At 37.8% G+C, this 16,244-nt stretch overlaps 1 protein-coding gene across 1 annotated transcript; it reads right to left on the bottom strand.

Moving 5' to 3' along the window:
• Window positions 1–2,128: 2,128 nt before the first annotated feature.
• On the bottom strand, window positions 2,129–15,853 carry LOC141765884 (putative E3 ubiquitin-protein ligase HERC3). Its single transcript, XM_074632146.1, has 23 exons — window positions 15,531–15,853; window positions 15,311–15,428; window positions 14,876–14,952; window positions 13,619–13,840; window positions 13,435–13,526; window positions 12,452–12,582; window positions 10,994–11,118; window positions 10,657–10,733; window positions 9,625–9,743; window positions 9,477–9,536; window positions 9,285–9,390; window positions 8,966–9,161; window positions 8,335–8,483; window positions 8,073–8,189; window positions 7,854–7,952; window positions 6,878–7,030; window positions 6,596–6,736; window positions 6,282–6,451; window positions 5,823–5,886; window positions 5,005–5,075; window positions 4,712–4,895; window positions 4,506–4,602; window positions 2,129–3,029 (listed from the first exon to the last, which is right to left on the bottom strand). The coding sequence occupies exons 1-23, from the start codon at window positions 15,751–15,753 to the stop codon at window positions 2,809–2,811; spliced, it is 3,012 nt and encodes a 1,003-aa protein (XP_074488247.1). The 5' UTR covers window positions 15,754–15,853; the 3' UTR covers window positions 2,129–2,808.
• Window positions 15,854–16,244: the final 391 nt, after the last annotated feature.

Below are 16,244 nucleotides of genomic sequence, written 5' to 3' on the forward strand. Positions count from 1 at the left end.
AGACAGATTTAGAAACTGCATGGCTTATTTCTCGCCTCAAATGTTTTCAGAAACACATTTCGGTGAACTATTTTCGTGAAATTAGAGAAGAGCCTCCATACTGGTTCCGATTTGAAAGCTGGGAGCAGCAGCCAACGGAGGGAAAGAGTTCGTCCAATCAGGTGGGGGGAGCTCGTGTCTAGTGACAGCCCACCAAGCGTCCAATGCTGGCGATAAAAAACGCCCCTGTGGACACGTACCATGACTATGACTGAATGTTGAGTTAATGACGTCCGTGCGACCAATCAAGGTGATAACAGACAAAGATCTTAGCATCAAGCAGGGAGGGGCGGGTGTGCGCGGCGCACTGACGGTCTACAGGTACAGAGCAGGAGGGAGAGGAGGAGAGAAAGAGAGAGAGGAGTGAGGTGCATGAATAGCAGAAAAGATGAGTGACAGTCGGAAACGAGGCAGCATGTCAAATTATGGTATTCTGGAAATTATAAGATTTAGTATAATTATATTGAATAATTTAAGTGATATATATGTGCACACATACTAATCATAGGTCAAAACTGTGCTAAATTTGGCTGAATTAAAAAAGGCAGAAGTGGTTAAATGAAGAACCGTTTAGGAGCCGAAAGAGCCGGCTCCTCTTGGTGAGCTGAGCCAAATGATCTGGCTCACTAAAAAGAGCCGTAATTCCCATCACTAGTAGAGGACGGAACAGCTCGTGCGCGCGTCTCTCCTTCTGACGTCAATGCGATACCGGCTCGCTCCCGCGGAAGAGCAGCCAGCGTGAACGCGCCTCTTGCTGCTGCTGGTACGCAGTGGAGAGGAAAAGCTCTGAATGAAAGCTTCGGAAGTCCAAGACATTATATAACAAACTGACTAATGCGTGTTTTTGTCTAAACAGCAGGGAGGCACAATGAGCTGTGTCATAACAAACATAATAACGGACATTCCTGAGATAATTACTTTATTCATTTGGCAGGAATTCAAGGCCACGATGGAAATATGGACCTAAAGAAAAAAAAAGTTGCCTCTATTTATATACCCCTATTTGTTCTTAGACATTGGAATGTCCTGAGAACAATTCACATAGCATTCCTTTACTATCTCTAGGGGGCCAGAGCGTGTCAAATAGACTATAGGAAATAAGCCTACTATTTATTATTGAAGGTTAAAGGAATAAATACACATACTTGTAAAGGGACATACAGACAGCAGCAACAACATATATAAACAAAAAAACGGAAACATAAGAAAAAGAAAAGTACTACCCGTTGTAGTAGTGCAGTGTCAAGAGAAGTTCATATTCATATACATTCATATTCATATACATTCAACCAACCTCATGTATATATATATATACATACAGTACATACATATCTCTATATCTACACGCGCATTCATATACATATCCACTTAGACACATTCGCTTACACAATTATCTATTCTATTATACAGACAAAAAAAGGGACATATTTACATCCCTTTAGTTCACCTTTATCGACAAATTAATTATTTATTAATTTAGTTTAACTCCAATCCTCACCCTGGCTCAAAGTATCCCACCCACGCTCAAAAATGATATTCTGTTCTTTATTTCTAAATATTTATTCATGTTGAATAATTTCTATAATAAGCCTACTATTTAGGTATATTGGTGACCTCATCATGTAGCCTAAATGTAAGTTTTTTTTCTGTCTGCTATTAGCCTGTTTCCAAGTCCATTTATTTGATTTGATGTCACATGTAACATCACCTCACACTGATATTCACACTCTTGAACTGGCTGGCTTGAAAGTCTTTTTGTTGTTACATCTACTGCAGGTTTTAAGGCTTGTTATATAGAAAAGTCTGCACTGGTCTGCTGGATGAGCTCATCCTAGTTGCTCTTTGTCTCATCTAACCAGAAAACCTGCAGAATAATGGGGCCATCTAGTGGTCTCTTTCTTTCTTTCTTTCTTTCAATATCTATCTGCATCCCCCACACACTCAGGTTCAACAGTGTTTTAGTTTCTCTCTCTCTCTCACACATGCACACACACTCACACACTTTTCAGACCAAAGGAAACAGAACAACAAGAACAAAACACAAGGTTGATGGGCCCAACAAACACTAGACTATTAACCAGGAGATCCATGTTCCAGACCGTTGTTAACTGGCGTTTTATTTTATAAGTTACGTTAGTGACATTTGTTTGTTAGTGACAAGTTATTTCCGTACATGTTTTACTTAGTTCACATACTTATTTTAAGCCCAACCATGACGTTTTCCCTTACCCTAACTAAGTGGTTTTCTGCGGACGTTTGCATGGTGAACAAAGGACACGCGAAAAGGCTAAAATGTAATGTCCGTGTAATGCCGTGGTATTAATACACCTTCCAATGAGACCGGGTTGGAATTCTTGAGTTATGGCCAAAAACGTGTTTTGTGAGGTTACAGTGACCTTGACCTTTGACCACCAAAAATCAGTTCATCCTTGAGTCCAAGTGGACGTTTCTGCCAAATTCTAAGAAATTACCTCAAGGCGTTCCTGAGATAATGCAACATAACATATTAATAAAAATAAAAAATCACATATAATTTCAAAGTGCCTTTTGTTATGCTGCTACACCATAGAGCTGCTGGGAAGGAATGTCTGCAAATGCTGCTCTTTCGTCACCCGTTTTAAAGTACACTTACAATGTCAAGTCATGTGCATTCAGTACAGTGATTTAGTTTTAATCCTGAAGCAGCGCAGGAAAGCTGATCCTAAAGTAAAAACCTTTCTCAGCACTGATACAGTACACGCTCGTTGTCCAGCAGCTGTGGATCCACCATCACATGGAGAATCCTCTCTCTGTTATCAGGGCCTCCGTCAGCCTGTCTCGCATGATCTCCTTGGAGGAGTATAAGGGCAGGTACAGAATAGAGTGACATGTCAGAGCCTCGGGGAAGTGCTGATCGTAGCTCTGTCCGCTCTGGAGTTGTGTCAGTCGAACCTCCATCTTGACCTGGTCCATGCCAAGAATAGGAACCCTCCTAAAACCAGTCAGGAACCCTGAAGAACACCGGTGGAGGGAAAGTAAGGATCTTCAAGTTACTTTTTGTTTGTGCATCAGCATCATCTACTTAGCCATAGCAGCTATACCAGTTCCTTTGTTTATTAATTTAAACATCAACTAATGATGTTAATAATGGCTGCATGGTGTTGAGGTTCCTGTGCCCTGTTTCTGTCCACGCTGGCTTACTGGGACGCTGGGAACGGAACCATCATTAATATCGTTATTATTATTTACATCTGTACTTCCTGCAGTCTCCCTAAGAATTACTGCCATAATGGACAGTTCGGAAGCACACAACACCAAATGCCAACCTTCATTATTAAAGTAATAAGCATTTTTTTGTGGTGAGAGGGAAAGTAAAGGTGTGCAGGTAAAGCCATAGATATATTGATAAGAAGTGAAAGTCAATTGTTCGTTCCATTGCAACATCAGCGCCAAGCAGCAAAGCTACGCCTCCTCCATTTTGGACTGAAAGAAACTACCGGACGCCAGTAAAACGTCCGCCTACAAAGTATAATATTTAAAGTCTCTACCGAAATGGCCTGTGTTGAACTATACAAATATTGTTAATATGCATACTATTTTAACTATTTACTTATTTATTTATTAAACTTTTTGCCCGGCCGCTTCCCAGAGGAGCGTAAAGTGAGCGATGGACATAAATGGAAGTTATAAAAATCCAGCACACAGATTTTGAGAGCAACCTCAAACTTTTTCATGTCAAGGACCTCCTAAATCAATGTCCAATAGACCACAGACCATGGATGTAAAAGAGGTTGTGCCCTGTGAGTTTGCCCTGTGTGTTAGTACTGTAAATAGCCTTCAACTACATTAAATTTACGTTTTACTAGCACTACTAGTGGGTGTATTATAAGATAATAAAAGTGATGAATTACAGCCAGTATATCCATTATTACAGCTGCATACAGCTAGCAGGAAGCTGGCAGAACCAGATATGTCATATGAGCGTGCAGGGCGGTACAGTCCTGTGGGTCTGATGCACGTTCATTATGCCGAAGAATATAACTCTGAATTCAGCTATCAGTGAATTTTACAACTTTTAGGACATAACGATTTAAATGAGGGCTATTTAAGTGTTCATGCTGGGAAGTTGATTTACCTCAAATCACCTGATTTACAGACATCTCTTTATACATCCATGGCAATGGACTCATTTGCGTTTTCAGTCCAAAATGGCGGCAGCGCTACCGCAGCGCCATCTAGCTGCTGTTGTCAAAAAAGCAGGGGAGTTTTGTCTCTTTGCTTCTATACTCCTTGGGTAAAGTGGGAAACTGCCCCAGGGCCCCAGATATACCTACAACATGAAATGCGTCTTCCTGTTGGTCTTTTCCCCTCCACTACAATTAACCATAATGTTGTTTGTGAAAAATCTTTTTCAAAGGCTCATATATTACATGTTCGGTTAAAGGCTTCCACAATGAAACGCTGTTAACATTAGGTTAAATACTTACAAAGAAAATCTTTCCTCTGGTCTTCAGTGAGTTCATCAAAAACCTCCCAAAACATCTGTATGGTGGGGTAGCCGACACGAAGTTCCATCACTGCGTTCTAATTTAAGTAATAAAAAAAAGATAAATGTCATAGTAATATCAAGCATGTGAAGATGTGGTGACTCAGTTACAGTGAAAACCAGAGGAGCTTGTGTTTGGGACTGTACCTGTTTCAGCTTTGCCCAGTCATAGACGTCTTGGCCCACCAGCACTCCCTGCAGCTCCGCTGGCCGAAACAGCTTCACCAAATCCTGGTCACACACCTGGAAGAAGCCTCGCTTGAACTCCTGAAACACACCCTCCACTGATGTGTTGAAGGCATGACTCACGTAGGCATCCACAAACTCCTTCCTATTTAGAAGATTAAAGTTTAAATTCAACAAACATTTCTCTGAGACAGAGCTGATCCGGGTGCAGCTCACATACGACAACTTAGATTTAAATATTTTTAAAGTCTTACTTATTTTGACCCGTCACTGTTTTTCCAGGATTTTGGGGGTCAAGGTCAACGTCTGCCCGATCCCAGTTAATCTGTTGATCGATTATGAAAGAGAGGAGGTTAGTGGTATTACTGCAAAACCTTTGGAATACTGTAAGAAAGATAAACGAGACTAGGGCTGTCAAAGTTATCGCGATAATAACATGATAATAACGCAATAATAACGCAAGCAGGCTCAGTTTTAACGCTAGAGTGGAGATACTGGCATTATATGAAATTACACAACCATGTCATACTAGCTTGTTGCTAAGACGGCTAAATAACGCTCCAAACTGGCATGGCCATTTTCAAAGGGGTTCCTTGACCTCTGACCTCCAGATATGTGAACGAAAATGGGTTCTTAACAGACATGCCCACTTTATGATAATCACATGCAGTTTGGGGCAAGTCATAGTCAAGTCAGCACACTGACACACTGACAGCTGTTGTTGCCTGTTGGGCTGCAGTTTGACATGTTATGATTTGAGCATATTTTTTTATGCTAAATGCAGTACCTGTGAGGGTTTCTGGACAATATTTGTCATTGTTTTGTGTTGATAATTGATTTCCAATAATAAATATATACATACATTTGCATATAGCAGCATATTTGCCCACTCCCATGTTGATAAGAGTATTAAATACTTGACAAATCTCCCTTTAAGGGATTTAAGCAGATACAACATGCTATTAATTGCTATTAACTATGGACAATCATGCGATTAATTGCGATTTAATATTTTAATTGACAGCCCTAAATCCGGCACATTACTGGCTATCCTTTAGAGTAAAACACCAACCAAAAAATCCATTTCCAGGTCTTCTAGGTCATCATCTTCATAGTCCATGACATACTGCAGACTCCTTAAAAATAGCAAAATAAACAGAATTTACAATACTCAGTAGGGTTTCACAATTGATGAAATGTTATCGAAATCGCAATATGGTCTACTGCAATTTTCAAATCGCAGTATTTTGTTAAAATCGCAATATTTGTTAAAGATGAAATGTTTGTCAAAATACCATTTTAAATTACATATTGTGGTGCTGCAATAATCACACACCATAACCATTTTAATATGTTTTTCAATGAAAATTAGAATAATGATGTAAAAATCATCATTCCCTCTAATATCGCAAATCATATCGCAGTCACAATAATTACAATTAGGTCTTTATTTTGAAATCGTGCAGCCCTAATATTCAGGCATCAATTTAAAATGACAAATTTCTATTATTAATTTTAGATGAATACTGACTTTCCAACACCTGGGCTGAATTCCATCATATCCTCCATTGTCGGCTCCACACCGAGCAGCTTCTTAAACAGAGCCAGTGGGAAGGGTAAGTGTATGATGCTCTCGTTGTACAAGGCCAGTCCACACAGAAACCCAAACAGGAAGAAGTCTGCCTTGTTCTCCTCTGTTGCCTGTATTAATAAAAGTAGAAACAATGAAAATGTATGTTGACTGTATATTGCTCCATTGTTGCTTATCATCATTAGCAGGAACTCCATTACCTGAGTCTATCACTTAATGGTCAATGGTTTCTGTATGAGGATTTAGAGTCTTACTGTGGAGGGGAACCATGCCAGCGTTTCGGAGTCGTTGAACATGAACATCCCAAATTTGGTTGACACCATTTCATGAAACAAGTGGTAAAAAAGGTCTTTTTTGTAGACATCTGTGACCTTTGGGTCCTCATCGAAATAGACCTGAGAGACAAAAAGTTACAATTCTTCCTGTTAGTTGGACGCTTAGGTGAGAGTAAGAAAATAATTATAAGATAGGATACAAATATAAGTACAAAAACATTTGACTATGTTTCAACCATCAGGTCAAAACTAAATATTTACCACAAGTGGTTTCTTGAAGGCGCACTGACGAACAGCAGCCAGCTGTTTGAAGGTGCCTTCCAAAAGTGACGCTCGCTTCAGCTTCAGTTCAAAAAAAGGACTTGACTCGAGAAACCATCCAAAAGGCCCATCCATCTCACCCTGGTATTCTTTCTACAATACAATTCAACATTTTTTTAATTATTATTAAAGCTTCATAATTATTTTTGACTACTTGGGGGCAGTGCAACAAGCTGTAAAAACAACAGGGACTTATCACCATAAAGTTACCTATTTACACATTCAGCAGACAGAGCATTATTATCAGCCTTATTTCTATTATTATTACTGCTATTATTAGTAGTATTTTTGATTGAATTAGTATTTAGTATTTCACTTTATGATAATCACATGCACTTTTGGGCAAGTCATAGTCAAGTCAGCACACTGACAGCTGTTGTTGCCTGTTGTTTGTGTTGTTAAATGATTTCCAATAATAAATATATACATATATTTGCATAAATCAAGCATATTTGCCCACTCCCATGTTGATAAGAGTATTAAATACTTGACAAATCTCCCTTTAAGGTATGTTTTGAACACATAAAAAATGTGTGATTAATTTGCGATTAATCGCGATTAAATATTCTAATCGATCGACAACCCTAGTTGGGATGAGAACGCGTTGGAATAATAGGTGCTTGGGAACATTTGAGCACTGCGACGGAGTCCCTCTCGCTTTTGAGTGCACCTTCCATGCGTAAAAAAACGCGTCATGTGACCGGCCCCTAATGCAGCTTTAAAATGAGACTGCTAACATAAATAGGTTGTCAGTTTAAAATCTTTGCCACTTTGTCAATGTGATAGGACACCCACTTTCTAACAAACTATACATGAAGTGCAATAACTATGAATGTTGATTTATTGGCGATTTCCTGACGACCCTGGCAATATTATTTCAATGGTTTGGTTCCCATAAGTTCCAGGCTCAAGTTACCTGAGTGTTTACGGCATAGATGTCAAAAGCCATTTTCTTTGATTTCAGATCCATCACAAATGGGAAGTTAAAAAGGAGGAGTGGCTGATTATCCATGTCCTGAAAAAAGAGCATATCAGTCATTTACTCACAAAAATATAGCCTTGATTACCACCGATTGTTTTTAAGTGACTAACAAGGAGAGAAGGAGAAACTAGTATTTTGTTAATAGTTTGTTACCTTGATGTTTTCCATTGAACGCCAAATCTGCAGATCCTCTTGAAGAATCCTTTGGCTAACCTCCAAACCAAACGTTTTTTCTGGGATTCTCTGACGTCCTGCAAGCCTGTTATTGGCCTTTAAAGACGATATATTTAGGTAGAGTTAATTAGGTGGAAGATTGTTAGGAAATAGAAAACATTCTTTGTAGAAAAGGTGAGTAAGATTACATCTGGTTTGGTTTAAAATTCATAGGAAAAATAACAAGACAACTGATACTAACGTTGTACATATGCTGGAGGACTAGTAGCAGGTTTCTGACTCCAGAGTTGTGAGGATCAGGCTCAGAGGACAGGATCACTGAGAGGGCCCGCTTCCACGCCTTCACATGTTTAACCATGATGGAGGACGGCAGTGAGGACCACCAGTCCGCTGAAGAAGACAACATGGAGATGTGCAGACATTAATGTCAGTGAGCATTTAACAATTGAGCAGATGTCCCAGATATGTCTGGATTGTGCCACCAGAATCATTATTGATAATTATCAGACTTTACTAGTCTTAAATGATAATCAATCAATAAATTGATCAACTAAAAATGCTTTTAATGAATGCCTTAAAGGTACAGTGTGTAGGATTAGGAAGCATCTAGTGGTGTGGTTGCAGATTGCCAATTTATATACTCTTTGGTAGATATGAAGGGCTCATTCTAAGCTAACGAAAACACGGTTCATAGTTTCAGGTGATTATACACTAATTCATTCAGAGCACAGTAACAATTCAGAAAAATTGCAAAAACCCACTATTTCCCTCCATTTCCACCCCTAGTTTCTTGTCTGATGAGCACACCATCACATGATCCTATGATAGAAGTTAAATGAATCAATCATTCAAACAGTTATCTCTCACAGTACCTATGACCTGGAGGCTTTCAGCAGAAAGTCTTTGCACAGCAGCAGCGACCGCCTCAGCGAGCTTTGTGCTCGGTTGCAGTTGGCGTCTCTGGATCACATGCAGGAGCTCATTGAGAAGCAGGAAGATCCTCAGCCCCTCCACTCCCACTGGCCTCTCATCAAGAGAGGGAAGCATGTGCAGGACAGTAGCCTCAACCTGTTGAGTACATATTACGTAATAACTGATTATTACTAAAAGGTTTTGAAAGTAAACTTCAAACTCTTCCCTGTTAATTACTGATCAGATACCAAATATATAGTGTAACATTTTGTTTCATACCTCTGCCAAGACATCATTCTTTTCTGCCAGTTTCTCAAAAGCAAGTTGCGCAACTGACAAGTTCAAGCCGGAGTACTTTGGCGAGGTCTGGAAATGTTTATCTTTCCTATGAAGACAAAAAGTGAATGTAAATTTTAATGTAATTCACCAGATGCGAAGAAGTGAAGATCATCAAGCACAGATGGTGTTTACCTTTGGTCAAGGAAGATTTGATTCATACGGGAGGCAGAGGAAAACGTCCTGTGGATTTCCCTGTGAGGGTTTCATATGGTTGTACAGTGTTAATAGGTTTGGTCATAAAAAAAATTATATATAATAACTGCTACTGCATTATACTTACTGTTTGATCTTTTTCAATGGTTTTGAAGCACATTTAGAGACCAATTTGTCAATCATATCAACAATAGAGTCCTGTGTTACATTGCTGACACTCTCAGTGTTTGAGTCCTCATGAACTTCCTGTGAAAGAAACAAGAAAGAGTTAAGTAAATTGATAGTTAATTAAACTAAGTTAATAGTTATTTTACAGTTAACAAACAATGAAATTATAATAACGTTTACTAATTATTAATGATGTAATTTATTTTATTTTACCATTAGTTTGTGTAATGTGAAATAATTAGTTTATAAATTCTATATTATATCATAGATGATAAGAGACGATAACAATTACATTCTGATTATATTAGTAAACTATTTATTGACAGTTTATTGTTAAAAACATTAAAACGTTTTATATACTATATTATTTATTTGTTAGAGATTACCAAATAATTTGTAAACCTTTAAGAAATCATTTGTAAAAGATCTATTAACATTACATAGATAGATGGACCAGAAACCAATTATTAACCATTGATAAACTATTAACTATCCATCTAAAAATCCATCTTTAGAAAGTATTTATTAACCATTTAACAAGGAATTATAATTATCAGTTGCAACTTTATACTAGACATCCAAATAATATTTATAGATGGTTTACAAATCAGTTATTGACCATTAACAAAGTGTTACAAATATCTATCTATGTCATGTTCATGTTTTGTTTTGCAAACAATTTCTTTTACAAGTAATATCTTAATCACTGATAAATACTTATATAGTACATAAAATAAATTGTGCAATTATTATTGTAGCATTATTAATAATTAGTTAACATTATTAATCATCTTATCATTGTTTGTTAACAGTAAAATAACTATTAACTAAGTCTAATTAACTATCAATTTACCATTTATAAATGATGGTTATTATAAAGTGTTAATGTTGAAAAATGAAAAAATGACTTTACATGAATAAATAATTGGGTTAAAGTTATTATTACACCTTCCACAATTATGATCTGTACTGTATGTATATGTGTTGGTACCTGAACAGACGTGCACGTTGCAAACGAACAGTTTCCTCCTGCGTAGATGTTTCTAATTATAGGAACATCCGTGGTGTCTGGAAAGATAATAAAAAATTAAAGCTGCAAGCAGCGATGAATGGGCCCTTGCACCATTCCGCACGTCAGGGTACTGGCAAAACGCCGATGGACTCGGCCAGGCACAATGAAACCAAAACTCTGTTGAGTGAAATGACACCTCCCACAAGACTCTACAACAAACGGTTTGTGAGTTATGAAAGGGTGCGTATCTAATGTGTAGGGGCGGGGATAACCCATATAAATGAAACAGGTTCAGTTACTTTAGAAATATAGCTACCCTGTGTCAGTTGGACAGGTAGCGGCACCGACGGATGACTTTCCTCTCCGTGTCCCAGCTGCCCCTGCTCTCCGCACCCAAAGGAGTAGACCCTCTTGGAGTCTGTCAACACTAATGTGTGATGTCTGATTGAAAAAACAATATAGCACAAACAATATTTAATGTCAACAAGATGCTTTTTCATCAGTTTTGCAGTATAATAATAGTGTAGTAGTGTAATAATCTCTCTATTGTTGTGGGGCATGATCTAAATGTGAAATGCACAGAAATGCAACAACCTGAGATTATGAGCCAGTATCTGAAAGTTGTAGTCAAATGTTGAATTTCAAACAGGAAGAAGCAGTCACAAACCTTTCCTGTATCCTAAACTTATTTAAAAAATGTTAAGATATAAAGCCTGATATTCAATAATATTGTCACAGAGCTTCACACAATTTGACTGCTGTTCTCTTTAATTGTTCTCTGTGAATTTGAAGTGTTCAAAGAGGTCTGGCAAACTGATTAAAAAATTATATTTATTTGTGGCATTTGTAAGCAAAAACAGTCACAATTCAAAAAAGAAATCAAAAGATGCTGGAACTGCATTGCCGATGAACTAAATTGGAGACGTATGCTCATTTTTAAAAAAAATTTTGTAAATAGCCTACAACTACATTAAATTCTATTTATGTCATACTACTAGCACTACTAGCTACTGGCTGATAGCCAGTTGTTTGAGAACAGAGACATTAATACATCCACCACGGTACAGGTTTACAGCATACAGCCCATGGTGTATTATAAGATAATAAAAGTGATGAATTACAGCCAATATATCCATTATTATAGCCGGATACAAGTAGCAGGAAGCTGGCAGAACCAGATATGTCATATGAGCGTGCAGGGCGGTGCAGTCCCGTGGGTCTGATGCACGTTCATTATGTTGAGGAAAATAACTCTGGATTCAGCTATCAGTGAATTTTACAACTTTTAAGACATAATGATTTAAATGTAGGATATTTAAGTGTTCATACTGGTAAGTTGATTTACTTAAAAAAAAATGATCCTCTGATTTACAGACGTCTCTTTATTCATCCATGGCCATAGACTCATTGGCGTTTTCAGTCCAAAATGCCAGCAGCACTACCGCAGCACCATCTAACGGCTGTTGTCAAAAAAGCACCGGAGTTTCACCACTTTGTTTCTATACTCTTTGGCACCACTGCAACTCACTGGGTTTGTCAACTACACAGAGTTCAGCGGCACTGGTGACATCACAACCTTATGGAAGTCCTGACTCGTTTAAAAACACAGTTTATGAATACGGGCTGTTTGTATTTCTCCGTGCACTGAGCGTTTTATATAGCACCTAGACCTGCTTCATAGTAAAAAAAAAAGACACGGAAATCTCACTTTCTACAATACGGGTCCTTTAAAGTGTATAATGTATATACTGTATAATAATGTAATGTACTGTACCGTCCACATGCAATCTTGGTGACCTTTGCCCCCCAGAGCTCTGCAACAAGCCGAGGTCGTAGATCATCGCTGAATGAGTTGTGCCCAAGCTGTCCATATTGACCAGAGCCAAATGTAAACACTGCACCATCCTGAGGAAGCAACCATATAAAAATTTTTTTTCTCTCAAAATGCATCTATCAATAACATTTTTTAATCTCGCCTCTGCTCCCAAATAATTCTTAATGCCGGTGTACAATAAATAACAGTCGAATAGTATGATTTTACATTTTTTTACTGACACAGAATTGCTCTGGATAATCCAACCGTCCCCGTTGAATTTTATGAAGGACAGAACCTGCCAAATTCAAAAATAAATAAATAAATGACTCAATAAATAAATTAGGTCATTAATTGTAGCGAAAATAATATAAAAAATAAATGTAGCCATCAATGAATTGATAAAATGTGACATAAATTGAACATTAAAATTTAAATTTAAATAAAAGGGGAAATTAAACAGAAGATATAAGGAATACAAGGGAATACATAAGGGAATTAATACAAAGATAAATAAATAAAGAAGCAAATTAAAACAGAAATATCAATTTATGTCACATTTTATCAATTAAATAATGGCTACATTTATTTTTGATATTAATATGTTGCTACATTTAAAGACGTATTTAGTAAGTTAGTTAGTTAGCTAGTTAGTAAGTTATCGAGTCATTTATTTATTTTTGATTTTGGCAGGTTCTGTCCTCCATAATGTTTGTCTGTCAGTGCTTTGAATTCCTAAATGCATATTTTCTTTCATCAGTGAGTAAAGTTAGACCGCCACAGCAGATAGATACTGTACAGGTGGAATGAGCTCAGAAGTCAAATTACCAGATTCCATCATTTCAGTGTCATTTGTAGAACTGTTTGCTCTTATACATTTTGAGACCAGTGATAAGTGTGGTAGGATATAACATCAGAGTGTTAGACTGCGTTCGTTGTCTAACCTTTGTCAAAATGGCAGTGTGGTCCTTTCCACAGGAAATGTGAATGGTTTTCTTCATGTTCAGGTAATGAAGAGGAGTTGGTGTATGTCTGTCTATAGAAAATAAATTAACATTCAGCTTTACATGTAACAGAAACAGTATGTATTTTAATACGTGTAAGATATAATGACTACTTTTTGTTTACCTGTTGTGTCTCCCAGGCCGAGCTGTCCACAGTGGTTTCTGCCCCAGCCGAACACACCTCCAGAGACAGAGAGGGCGAAGCTCTGCTCTCCCCCTGCAGCGATCTGGACCAGGGGGATCCCTGACAGAGATCGGAGGTGTTGGGGTGAATTGGCGCCGGGCTTCCTCTTCCCCAGACCCAGCTGGCCCCTGGAGTCCTGGCCCCACGTATACACCTGACCATCTGTGGACAAATCCCCAGGACTTTCCTCACATGTTTGCCTTTTGCAAACCACATTGTAATCCCAGCTGTTTTAATTGCTAAACAGATTTTATAATTATTATTATTATTATTAAGGGCTGTCAAAGTTAACGTATTAACGCAAATTCGTTTTAACGCTACTAATTTCATTAACACAACTTGAGATTTTTAGGATCAGTTAAACCTAAAGAATCCATTGGTACCAACCAGCTTGTCGGGAGGGAGGCTAATCAAACACTCCAAACATATGCAAAATTTTGGCGAGGAAAATCTGGCATGGCCATTTTAAAAGGGGTCCCTTGACCTCTGACCTCCAGATATGTGAATGAAAATACCCATGAGTCTCCCCTTTACAGACATCTACAAGACAGCTGTTGTTGCCTGTTGGGCTTGAGTTTGCCATGTTATGATTTGAGCATATATTTATGCTAAATGCAGTACCTGTGAGGGTTTCTGGACAATATTTGTCATTGTTTTGTGTTAATTGATTTCCAATAATAAATATATACATACATTTGCATAAGGCAAATTATTATCCACATACATTTGCATAAAGCAGCACATTTGCCCACTCCCATGTTGATAACAGTATTAAATAAGGGACAAATCTCCATTTTAAGATACATTTTGAACAAATAAAAAATTTACCATTAATTTGATTAATCACAATTAACTATGGGCAGTCAATCACAATATTTTAATCGATTGACAGCTCTATTATTATTTCTATTATATTATACTTGGCCTTTATCTCAGCCACTGTTGGACTTTGAGTCAACTTTTACTATCCTGTGTCAACACTGGCTGAGGTGTATTTTTCCATCCAGTCAACACAACAGTCTTCACTACAGCACTGGTAGTATGTATGCAGGTAAAATGGATTGATTTCAGTTTATTGCCTATAACTCTCATAGCATTATTCTAGCATTTTCTGTGTTTGTGTCTAGACCTAAGGAAGAGTGGCCATGACTCTAGCTTTCAACATGTACATTAGTAGCAGTTTACACTTTACTGTACCTTTGGTCAGGGCAACTGAATGCTGGCTCCCACAAGCAACCTGAGATACCGGTATGTTACACAAAGCTTCCAGAGGCCTGAGAGCACCGGAAACACAAAAGAACAGAGCTCAAACACTTAGTCATCAAGATTCAAGAAGATTCAAGCTGTTTATTGTCACACCGGTTATACAAGTACAATCGTGTGAAATACTTTTTGCTGGGAAGCTCCATTAAGAAAACAGTAAGTTAAGAAGACAAAAAATTATAATAAAATAAAAATAAAAATAATAGTGTATTTGAAAATAATATACAGTATAATAATAAAGGAAGTACTTGGTATATGGTAACTGTAGAAGCAAATACAGTATATATCAGAGCTGACTAACTATATGCACCATTTTACACATTGTGTTGCACATTCAGGACATTGATAAACAGCTTAGTGTCTCCTTACCTTGGAATGTTACTGTGAGTTGTGTCCACACAGAGGACTTTTCCTCTGTCAGACAGCAGTGTGACCACATCATCACTACAACTCACAGCCTCTATCTTCTCTTTACACTTCACAAACTCTGAAAGAAACACAGCAGGAGTCAAACAATGTGATGCAGCAGCTGCTTCTACTGTCAGTCTGTCATCATTAAACACAGGTAGAAACATAAACTGATGCTCACTCTGTTTTCCTCTGACTCTTCTCCCATCTTTGCTCTCAGTTGTGCGGATGATGAACACGTCTCCATTAGTTTTGACGAAGGCGATCAGGCTGTGAGCTACTGACAGATCCGTGATGTGATAACTGAGGTTTAAATGATGAACTCCTCCATCATCATCTGTTGAGGTAATTGAGCCACCTGTCAGCCTAAAGCCCTGCTGGGAGTCCTCTCCCCATGAATACATGTCGGTGAAGTGTCTCTGGTGAACCGTCAGCTGCTTTTTATGACTCAGCTCCGTCAGTCAGAAACGAAACTTGCTGCTGTGAGCAAAGGAAAACGAAACTAAAAACAAACATGATGAAACGAAAGTAAAACACCCAGTGAGTCAGAGGCAGGAGGGGCTTTACAACTGAATCCTGTCAACTTCTATCCCTATTTAGTTTCAATTACAGCTGAAACAATTAGTTGACTTATCGATTAATTGATAAAATAGAAAAATATTATGCCTTAATATTATCATTTATCAAGCAAAAATGAAGATTTAGCCTGCTGCTTTTCTATGGGCAGAAATATTTGTCACTAGAAACTGAATTTGAATCGTTTATATTTTTATTTTAATTGCTCAACTTGAATACTTGCATTGAAAAAGTGAATCTTGAAATAAATTCAGTTGCTCTGAAACTGTGTTTGATCTATGGTCAGCATTGTCGTTGCAAAGTTGCAGGGCTGATTTAA

The sequence above is a fragment of the Sebastes fasciatus genome, chromosome 4, assembly GCF_043250625.1.
Source record: "Sebastes fasciatus isolate fSebFas1 chromosome 4, fSebFas1.pri, whole genome shotgun sequence".
NCBI classification, from domain to species: Eukaryota; Metazoa; Chordata; class Actinopteri; order Perciformes; family Sebastidae; genus Sebastes; species Sebastes fasciatus.